At 53.5% G+C, this 10,794-nt stretch overlaps 1 protein-coding gene across 9 annotated transcripts in view; it reads left to right on the forward strand.

The window, feature by feature from the left end:
- KMT2D (lysine methyltransferase 2D) overlaps window positions 1–10,670 on the forward strand; it is a 40,093-nt gene extending 29,423 nt beyond the window's left edge. For 5 of the 9 annotated variants that reach the window (XM_060414066.1, XM_060414070.1, XM_060414068.1 and 2 more), the window contains exons 43-56: window positions 68–227; window positions 856–931; window positions 1,110–1,285; window positions 1,394–1,524; window positions 2,162–2,294; window positions 2,373–2,500; window positions 2,654–3,794; window positions 4,768–4,904; window positions 5,019–5,149; window positions 5,636–5,683; window positions 6,818–7,103; window positions 7,336–7,409; window positions 7,537–7,645; window positions 7,778–10,670. In XM_060414066.1, coding sequence (XP_060270049.1) covers window positions 68–227; window positions 856–931; window positions 1,110–1,285; window positions 1,394–1,524; window positions 2,162–2,294; window positions 2,373–2,500; window positions 2,654–3,794; window positions 4,768–4,904; window positions 5,019–5,149; window positions 5,636–5,683; window positions 6,818–7,103; window positions 7,336–7,409; window positions 7,537–7,645; window positions 7,778–7,870 — 2,823 coding nt within the window. In that variant the 3' untranslated portion in view covers window positions 7,871–10,670. The remainder of the gene's footprint in view (window positions 1–67; window positions 228–855; window positions 932–1,109; window positions 1,286–1,393; window positions 1,525–2,161; window positions 2,295–2,372; window positions 2,501–2,653; window positions 3,795–4,767; window positions 4,905–5,018; window positions 5,150–5,635; window positions 5,684–6,817; window positions 7,104–7,335; window positions 7,410–7,536; window positions 7,646–7,777) is intronic. The other 4 variants (XM_060414071.1, XM_060414074.1, XM_060414072.1 and 1 more) reach the window with 2 other exon arrangements.
- The last annotated feature ends 124 nt before the right edge of the window (window positions 10,671–10,794 follow it).

Raw genomic sequence — 10,794 nt, forward strand, 5'->3', positions numbered from 1 at the left:
TTGGGGCCAGGAGATTATGTCAGTCTCCCTATGCCATCTTGCACACAACACCCCACCCCGCCCCCAGAATAACCTGAGTAACCCGCCGACACCACCCTCGTCGCTGCCCCCCACCCCACCCCCATCGGTGCAGCAGAAGATGGTTAATGGCGTCACTCCGTCTGAAGAGCTGGGGGAGCACCCCAAGGATGCCGCCTCTGCCCGGGATACTGAAGGGGTGCTGAGGGGTAAGTCAGGAGCAGAGTGGGCGCCTCTCGGCCCCACCTTGGTGGCTAGGGTCCTGTGGTGGGGTTTGAGGTAGGAGTGGGTTGTGTGTTGCTCTGTGTGCGCACACAACAGGTGGTCCTTGAGGTGGGAAGGGCCTCTTCGGAGACTGATTTGTTGGAGCCAAGGAGGGGCTTCTGGAGTCCAGAGCAAAGGCAGCAGGGCAGGGAGAATATTAATGAAGCTTTTGTTTTTGAGGAATGACCAAGTTTCCTTACCCACAGGGTATGAACTCCAGTCAGATCTGCATTTGAAATCTGGTTCTTGCATTCATTTAGCTGTGTTTCTGCAGCCAAGTAACTTGATTGACTTGTGTGAGCCTCAGTTTTCTCACTCTAAAATAAAAATAATACTTAATGGAGTTATTGAAAGACTATAACCAATGAGCGTACACTGCAGAGTACACTCTTTAGAAAGGCTCAATAAATTTATAGCTCATGTACCCCAAACTGGTAGATGCCTGGATGAGTAGATAGTGGTCATAGAACTGAGCTAGATCTTGTACCCGTTAGGCTTGAAACATGTGGGAGAAAGCACCAGCAGCTCTGGCCTGACCTCAGCCTGACTTTTCTTCTCCTACCTACCCTGCAGATGCTTCAGAAGTGAAAAGTCTAGACCTGCTGGCCGCTTTGCCTACGCCCCCTCACAATCAGACTGAGGATGTCAGGTGCGGAAGGGGCAGAGATGGGGATGAGGAATTGAGGTGGGGGACCAGTTCATTTTTCCTTGTTTCTTCTTTTGACCAATGGCAGATTTCAAATAGAGCTGTAACATCCACAAATCTCTAGATTTGGGAGGGGGCACCTGCTGGGCTGAGGCAGTGAGTGTCTACTTTCTGCCCACAGGATGGAGAGTGATGAGGACAGCGATTCTCCTGACAGCATCGTGCCAGCTTCATCCCCTGAGAGCATCCTGGGGGAGGAGGCCCCCCGTTTCCCTCAGCTGGGCTCAGGCCGGTGGGAGCAGGATGACCGGGCTCTCTCCCCCGTCATCCCCATCATTCCTCGGGCCAGCATTCCAGGTAGAGGTGACTCTGGGCCTGGACCCGGCCTGGCCTGGCCAGGCTGCATTGTCAGAGGTCAGGGAGTGAGGTAGCTGGAGCTTACGTAGGTCCTTCTTTGTCACTCAGTCTTCCCAGAGAGTAAACCTTATGGGGTCCTGGATCTGGAGGCCACCAGGAAGCTGCCTGCCCCAACTTGGGAAAAGGGCAAAGGAAGCGAGGTGTCAGTCATGCTGACAGTTTCTGCTGCTGCGGCCAAGGTATGTCCTGGGGATGCCTCGGGGCCAGGAGAGGATGCCAGTCAGAGGGCAGTCCCAGGAGCTTCTCTGGATAAATCCAGTCATTTAAACCTGTGTATTGAGGACCTCCTGTGAATGAAAGCCTGAGCCGGAGTGTGGGATTAGAAAAAATGTAGCACAAGGGGCTGCCCTGCCCTCAAGGAGCTCACAGTTCAGGGGTAAAGCGCTACCAAACATGTCCCCCCCAGTCACATTGCATGGAATTCTGTTTTTTTGAAAATCTTATCAGGGTCTTGTGATCAAAGGAAGTTGGAAATCTCCGTTAAAATAGGAAAACAGTTTTCTTTATTACAAGGCTCTGCAGATCCTTTACTTTGCTAATGTGTACTGATTTACAAGGGCTGGACGCAGTGTGTCGTTTCCTAAGCCCAGTTGCCGCAGGTCTCTTGCTGTGAGCTCCCGGTAATGCCCACCGTGATTTGAGAAAGGCTGCCTTTAAAGGAGGTGCATGGGAAGAAGCCAGATGGCTCAGGGGCGGGACTGACAGGCCGCTTAGGGAGCTGCGTTCCGGGTGTCGTGGTCCCCACCAAGCTGGTGATGGTTCTCACGCTGCCGCTCTGCCGACTTGGCTGTCGTATCCCCTTTCCTGCCCTGGCAGAACCTGAATGGCATGATGGTGGCAGTGGCAGAGCTGCTGAGCATGAAGATCCCCAATTCCTATGAGGTGCTGTTCCCAGAGAGCCCTGCCCGGGCCGGCATCGAGCCTAAGAAGGGGGAGGCTGAGGGCCCTGGTGAGTATGGCAGAAAAACTCCTTGGGGCCCGCAGGGAGTGATAGTGGTGGGAGTCTCTGACCCCTTCCTTTCTGCAGGTGGGAAAGAAAAGAGTCTGGGAGGCAAGAGCCCAGAGGCTGGCCCTGATTGGCTGAAGCAGTTTGATGCTGTGTTGCCTGGCTATACACTCAAGAGTCAGTTAGACATCTTGAGTCTCCTCAAACAGGTGGGTCTGTTGGAAGAAGACAGGGTGGGTATCTGGCTAGGACAGAGGAGGCAGAGGGCTTTGGGGCAAGTGGAATCTGGGTGGGAGGAGAGAGGTGACTAGTTAATTGAGGAGCCAGCACTAACGGTTCAGGGCTCTCCTATCTTCCCATAGGAGAGCCCTGCCCCAGAGCCCCCCACCCAGCACAGCTACACCTACAACGTCTCCAACCTGGATGTGCGACAGCTCTCGGCCCCACCTCCTGAAGAACCCTCCCCACCCCCTTCCCCTCTGGCACCCTCTCCTGCCAGCCCCCCTGCTGAACCCTTGGTTGAACTTCCAGCTGAACCCTCAGCTGAGCCACCGATCCCCTCGCCTCTGCCACTGGCCTCGTCCCCTGAATCTACCCGGCCCAAGCCCCGAGCCCGGCCTCCTGAGGAAGGTGAAGATTCCCGGCCCCCTCGCCTCAAGAAGTGGAAGGGGGTGCGCTGGAAGCGGCTCCGGCTGCTGCTGACTATCCAGAAGGGTGGTGTGCGGCAGGAGGATGAGCGCGAAGTGGCTGAGTTCATGGAACAGCTCGGCACAGCCTTGCGACCTGACAAGGTGCCTCGAGACATGCGGCGCTGCTGCTTCTGTCATGAGGAGGGGGATGGGGCCACGGATGGGCCTGCCCGCCTGCTGAACCTGGACTTGGACTTGTGGGTGCACCTCAACTGTGCCCTGTGGTCCACAGAGGTATATGAGACCCAGGGCGGGGCGCTGATGAACGTGGAGGTTGCCCTGCACCGAGGCCTGCTCACCAAGTGCTCCCTGTGCCAGCGCACCGGTGCCACCAGCAGCTGCAATCGAATGCGTTGCCCCAACGTCTACCATTTTGCCTGCGCCATCCGCGCCAAGTGCATGTTCTTCAAGGACAAGACCATGCTGTGTCCAATGCATAAGATCAAAGGGCCCTGTGAGCAGGAGCTGAGCTCTTTTGCTGTCTTCCGGAGGGTCTACATCGAGCGGGATGAGGTGAAGCAGATTGCCAGCATCATCCAGCGGGGAGAGCGGCTGCACATGTTCCGGGTGGGCGGCCTTGTGTTCCACGCCATTGGACAGCTGCTGCCCCACCAGATGGCCGACTTCCACAGTGCCACCGCCCTGTATCCAGTGGGCTACGAGGCCACGCGCATCTACTGGAGCCTCCGCACTAACAACCGTCGCTGCTGCTACCGCTGCTCCATCGGCGAGAACAATGGGCGGCCGGAGTTCGTGATCAAAGTCATGGAGCAGGGCCTGGAGGACATGGTTTTCACGGACGCCTCTCCCCAGGGTGAGCACAGGACCCTTGCAGCCATAGTATAGCATTGGGCGAGTTTCTCCCAGAGTCACCTTTCCGATGTTGAGATGAGACCTTCAGGCTCCTTATTGAGTGATCTTGTTCCCCAACCTCCGGCAGGTAGAGGTCTCTTGAAATTCTCCAGAGAAAGTGTTTTGGCTTTTCTCAGCCACTTTGAATTCTCTGTGTAACTGAAGATACTTTGTTTCTCTGACTATACATATTCCAGCTCCTTTTCTTAATCTCAGTGGATCTAAAGGATACAAGTCTGAGACCCTGTTGCCCAGTTTACCCAATCTCATTTTAGGCTTGAGTTCCTTATGGTTGCTTTCCCCTGGATAAAATCTTTTGATCTTGGTTTCGGTATTAATGGTAAAAGTAACAGAATTAACGTTGTAGTGAGCATGTATTATGTGCCACAAACTGAGCTGAGTGGTTTATCTAAATTATTTTGTTCCTGCAACCCCTCAAGGTAAGTATGATTATTATGCCAAGTTTATACATAAACTGAGTAGTGGAGAGATTTAAGTAGTGGGTTAACCCAAAAAATTCGTTCAGGTTTTAGAAAAAACCCAAACAAACTTTTTCACCAACCCAATATTTGCCTTAAGGGCCCCATGGCCAGTATTAGAACCTGAACCTAAGTCTCGTCACTCCAGAACATGCCTGGAGCTTGAGTTGCTCTGGCTCTCATGTAAGGTACATGGACTGTGTTGGGTATCCTGGGCCCTGGGTTCATGTTTCTGTGTCACAAGGCTCTCTGATGCCCCTCCAGGGTGGGAAACCTCCTGGCTTGTTGAGGGAGACTGAGACTGGGAGGCCAAGAGAGGTTCCTGAAGAACCACACACCCTCTTGATAGCAAGGTGGGCAGGCTACAGAAACCACCCTAGCATCGGATGGAGGTTAGGGCTGAGGTCAGTAAGCAGAAATTGCCTCTGAGGGCTGCTGTCTTTCCTTGTCTCTTAGCCGTTTGGAATCGCATCATTGAGCCTGTGGCAGCCATGAGGAAAGAGGCCGACATGCTGCGTCTCTTCCCCGAGTACTTGAAAGGCGAGGAGCTCTTTGGGCTGACAGTGCACGCCGTGCTGCGCATAGCTGAATCAGTAAGGAAAGGGCCGGGGGCTGGCGGCTGGTGGCTGGGGGCCAGGAGGGCCCTGGGAATGTTGGTCTTGCCCCAGAAGTGCTCAGGCTGAAGTGAGTGTGACCTGTGCCCACAGCTGCCTGGAGTGGAAAGCTGTCAAAATTATTTATTCCGCTATGGACGCCACCCCCTGATGGAGCTACCGCTCATGATCAACCCCACTGGCTGTGCTCGGTCAGAGCCTAAAATCCTCACACACTACAAACGGTGAGCTTGTGGGGCTGGACCAAGGGTTGTGGGTATGCGGTTGGTAGGGCCCTCTGGCTAATTACGAGTGTTTGGGGTTACAGATCAGAGTTCCCTCAGAAAGACTGGGGGTTCACTCTAGCCTCCTGACTTGAGGGTATACAGGTATCACTAGGGTATCCTTTTCCTCCCCAGCTTCTCAGGTGCTTGGGGTTGACCTGCATCTAGGGACACTTCTCGGGTGTCCTGGGAATGGCCCTTGGGGAGGTTCTGGGTAGACGGTGGTGAGATCTTATGTATAAAGGACCCAGATGCCACCTTCCTCTCCTGTGTTGCTTCCAGGGGGCCTGTGATTCTCCCCAGCCTGAGACAGATGCCCCATGAGTGCTAGATTCACCTTCCCGTCCCCAGGCTGAGTTGGTGTCAAAAATAAATAATTAGGAATATAATAGAAAAAAATAATAAAACCTTACATTTGTATAGCACTTTATACTTTTTTTTTCAAAGCGTTTTCACATCCATTATCTCATTTGATCCTCACAACAACCTTATGAGGTAGGTAGGGCAGGTGGTATTATCCCCATTTACAGCTGAGAAAACTGAGACCCAGAAAGGTTAAGTGACTAGACAAAGGTCACAGCTGGGACCAGAGCCTTACCTCTTGACTTGTGGTTCACCGTTCTTGCTGTGTACCACAGTAGCCTGACCTTGGTCCCTGGGTAGAGGGAGGCAGAATCCATGAGAGGAGGGCTTTCTTGAAGGTCTTCGGTTGCTCTTTGGGCTGTTGTAGAGCGTCAAACTCCAGCCCCGCCAGCCCTGGTCCCTGATGCTCTACACCAGTGGTTTTCAAACTGTGTTTCAGAAAGCCCTGGAACACATAAACTGAGTGGGCAGAACTTGGCCCTCTCCATGCATAACTCTCCCCTTCCCCATATTGGATCTAACCAGAAGAGTTCCGTTTCCATCTAGTTTATGTATTGGCATTCCTGTAATGTTTTGTTTAAAAAAAAAAAAAAGATTTCTGCTGTATGAGAAAGAGTCAGTTTGAAAACCACTGCTCTGGGATGGGCAAGAACTTGGCTGGTACCCTAGGGTGGTGAAAAGGCATCCTGCTAGGCAGCAGTCATTCCCCTGCACTGAGCCATCTGCACAGAGCCCAATGTTATGGCGGAGAAAGGGAACAGTCTAAAGAAAGGAAAGGATACTACCATTTGGCTGTGAATTCAGGGCCAGTTTTAATTCAAATCCAGCCCAGTGTGGTAGACATGGCCCCCGTTTGCGGAGCTTCTAGCATGAGCAGGAGATAGGACTCAGATTTGAACAAATCCATTAGCCTAAATTCCAGGCCTGGGCTGCTCGTGAGCATGGCCTTGAGTCTGGTTTGGCAGGAGGGTGGTAGAAGGCGGGGAGATGGGAGAGCAGGCTCAGTGTAGGGGAATCAGTGCCCCTCCCCTCCCTTCACACCCCACCCCGCCATCCTGGGCTCTCTCCGCCACACAGGGTGTTGGAAGGGTCCCCGTAGCTAGTTGCTGCCTCACCACAGCCAAGACTCGGGTGCCTCTACTCCACTCCCAAGGCAGCACGCGCCCTCATTGGAGTGTTACACATCCCAGGGAGGAAGCGGGTGGTGTGTGCCTGGTCTGGGCTAGAGCTGTCTTGTCATGGATTGTGGACTGTATCACCTCCCAGGCCCCACACTCTGAACAGCACCAGCATGTCCAAGGCATATCAGAGCACCTTCACAGGCGAGACCAACACCCCGTACAGCAAGCAGTTTGTGCACTCCAAGTCATCTCAGTACCGGCGGCTGCGCACTGAGTGGAAGAACAATGTCTACCTGGCTCGCTCCCGTATCCAGGGCCTGGGTCTCTATGCAGCCAAGGACCTAGAAAAGCACACAATGGTCATCGAGTACATTGGCACCATCATTCGCAATGAAGTGGCCAACCGGCGGGAGAAAATCTATGAGGAGCAGGTATGGGCTGGCAGAGGGGCTATCATGGTGGATTTAGCCAAGGGGCAGGGGCAGGACTGGGGCCAGAGGAGCAGGTGGAAAGCTGCTGTGGGAAGAGGAGGGGAGAGGCAGGAGAAAGGAAGAGTAAGAAATAAAGATGAGCTCACTGCCCAAGCCCACCACCTGACCCCACCACCACCTCTGCTGCCCTTCTCTGATATTCTTGCCCCTTCTGCAACCTCTGCCTTTCTAGAATCGAGGCATCTACATGTTTCGAATAAACAACGAACATGTCATTGATGCTACGTTGACCGGAGGCCCCGCCAGGTGAGAGAGGGATGAGCAAGAAGGGATTTAGGAGTCCCTCAGGGTGGCACCCTGGGGGCGGGCCAACAAGGAACCAGCATCATCCAACCCAGTAGCTTGATATTTCTGCCTTTGTCCCACTGCCTAGGTACATTAACCATTCTTGTGCCCCTAACTGTGTGGCGGAAGTTGTGACATTTGACAAGGAGGACAAAATCATCATCATCTCCAGCCGGCGAATCCCCAAAGGAGAGGAGGTAAGAGGAAGCCTCTCTTAGTGAGTGACAGAGCAGCTCCCTCTTCTCTGCTGAAAGTCCAGTCCCAAGGCCACTGCCCTCCCCGACTTCCTCTGGCGGACTGGCCTTGATTGTGCCCTCTTCTCTTTCCAGCTGACATATGACTATCAGTTTGATTTTGAGGACGATCAGCACAAGATCCCCTGCCACTGTGGAGCCTGGAATTGTCGGAAATGGATGAACTAAGAAGCTTTGAGGCTACCAGGCAGGGGAGTCCCCCCACCCCCAACCTCTTCCCTGAAAGGGATGAGGGGGAAGAGAGGTAGCAGCCAGAGCCAGGACCCAGGGCTGGGGCTGCCGGCTGACCGGAGCCCCTGGAGCAGGAGGCTGGGGCAGAGGGCCCTAGGCCAAGCCCACCCTGGGCACCAGGGATGACCCTCTTCCCCGCCACCGGCCCCCAGGCTGGCATCTCTGCCCCCAGCTCCAGGAGGGGCCAGACAGAAGCAGCCATTGGGCATCTCAGGTTTGAGGGGGATATGGGCCGGGAACTACCCAGAAGCATCTGGGAGGCAGCAGGGAGGAGGGAGGAGGATGTGTGGCCGGGCCTCACAGCCCTGCTGCTCCCACCGACCTCTCTGGCCCAACTCAAGGCTGCAAAGAGACTTGACTAAGCTTGACAATCCCAAAGGCCGGGTCCCACACCTGGCCCTGCCTGCCGGGTCCTGCCCCCACCCTCACCCCCATCCCCTTCCTTCTCGATCTGTCTCTGTCTCCCTCTTCTCCTCTGTGTTTCTGTCTCTCTATGGGTTGTGTTTCCTTGTTTTCCAATCTGACAAATGCAACATGAATGGGAAAGAGGCGCCCAGCTGCCCAGGAGGGCAAGCCAGGCAAGCCGGGCAAGGAGACCCCGCACCCACACCTACCTCATTTAAGTGTTGGATTTTTTGCTGTTTTGAAATGTGAGACCCTCTCCAAGCCCCCTACTGCCCCAACCCTCTCCCCCACCTCACTGCCCTCTTCTGAGTGGGTGGAAGGGGGGTAGGAGGAAGAAGAAAAAACAACAACAAAAAATCCATCTTTGTTTTTAATTACGGGCATGGGATGGTGGTTGAGGCTAATGATGATGAAGATTGGGGATGACTGGCCCCTAGTTGCTCTAGGACTTCCTTCTCCATCTGGACATGGGGGCAGGAGGGGTGTGCTTAGGACCAGAGTATCTCCCTCCTGTTTTCCCAACCCCATCATGAGCCCATTTGCCCTCCAGCCCCTGGATGGGGTGGGTGGGTGGTAGGGTGAGGGCTATCCCTGAGTGGCATGCCCATACCCAGTGAGGCAGGGTGTGGCCCGGAGCTCCCACTTTCCCTCAGTCACCAAACTGCTGCTGGTCTGGTGAGAAGGGGTGGTGATGTGGGGGTGGGGGAGCTTAGTGTCAGCGCGGGGAGGGTGGGGGGTATTTATCTATTTATACATGGGATTGTACATAGTCTTGTGGGGCATGGGGGAGCCGGCTGGAGGTGAGAACCCTCCCCTCTCCCCCCACCCCCGGGGAGAGCAAATGTAAAACTACTAATTTTTGTGCTTTATATATTCTATATAAATATATCTATTTTCTTTTTACAAAACCAGTTTATAAATGGTAGGGGGGTGTGGGGCGGATACATGGAGCTCCCCTTGTGGGGGAGCCCCCTCCATTACCCAACCTACCGCCCTTTTCCTCACCCCCTCCTCCCCACCCCCTGGCTGTGACTGCTGTAAGGTGGGGGTATAGAGGCTGGGCGATTCCCACCCCCTTTTGTATAGTTGGACTATGTTATAACGCACAAAAGTGAGCTGGCCCCAGGGGGAGCCAGAGGGTAATGGGTTCCCCTGCCTCCCTTTCCTTCCCCTTTCTGCCCAAGCTTGTGCTGCAGTTGAACCTCTTCCTGGGGGTAGGGGTAGGTCAGGGGGTGGGTGAGGCCCCAGACCCCTCTCTGGTAGGGAGCCATGGGGATGAAGATGAAGCTTATATGCAGTTCTCTCCTAGGGGCTGTGGGCAAAGGGCATTTTGTAATTAATATTTTCAAGAATCAAATGTCTGGAGTGTGGGGGTGGGCTTGGTGGTGGTGTATGGGTGGGCCTGCTGGAGGGGGAGCACGGTCGCTGTTGTGATTTTAGGTTTGTTTTTGTTTGTTTTTGAATTTGGGGGGTTGCGGATTGATGGGGGTAGGGAAATTTTTTTTTTTTAAGCTGCTTCCTCAACTGTTTCAAGCTGCAAATGTTTAAGAGAATAACATCCCCCACCCCCACAGAAACCACTGTAATGAGATCACAGTGGGGAGACTGGGCTTCTGCCCCCATAGCCATTGGATGTTCCTTTTCCAAGAGCAGAAGGTCTAGGTTACAGGGAAGGGGAGATTGGCTCCTGCCAGTCAGGCTCTGATTGGGGCTTGGGCCCTGGGATTGGGAAAAGGGGATGGGGCAGACTTTGTAAGCATATGCTAGGTATCTGATAGTCCTGTAGAATTTAGTGAAGAAACCTTATACAGTTTTTAATTTTTATATAAACTAACTCAGACCCAAGCTACAAGGTTGGAATTTTGGTTGTTGGTTTTTTTTTAAGTACCCCGCCTGTATAATTGCATCAGAATTCCCTCCCTCCCCCTCGCCCCCCCCCCCATGTTTGTACTTTGGGTTGGTTTACACTTGCACATATTCAATTTTCAGTTTTTTCCCATTTATGGTCTTCTCCCCTCACCTCCAGGACCCTCCCCCTTTTTAAAAAATAAATCTCTGACAAGTGTGAATCCCGTGAAGACTTTATTTTGTGTTGTGTGTATCCTGTACAGCAAGGTTGGTCCTTCGTAACAACGGATGAAATGATTCCCTTTTTTAAAGCGCCCTCTCTCCCTCCAACCCCAGCGCCCCTGTCCTTGGCATGTTTTGTATCAGCGATCATTCTGAACTGTACATAATTTATGTTGCAAGAGGCAAAGGGCAAGTTTTGGATTTTGCTTCTTCCAAGTTTGTTTTTAAACGACAAATAAAAAAAAGAACATTTTAAATACAAGCGACTCCGTCCCGTCACCCTCGCCGTCGGTGGGATCAGTGAGGTCTGAGTGGACCCGGGGAGGGCGGTTTCCGAGGCCAGGACACACCGGAAGGGTGAGCTCCCTGCTTTCCACCCTTGGCTT

Source organism: Ovis aries, chromosome 3 (genome assembly GCF_016772045.2).
Source record: "Ovis aries strain OAR_USU_Benz2616 breed Rambouillet chromosome 3, ARS-UI_Ramb_v3.0, whole genome shotgun sequence".
NCBI classification, from domain to species: Eukaryota; Metazoa; Chordata; class Mammalia; order Artiodactyla; family Bovidae; genus Ovis; species Ovis aries.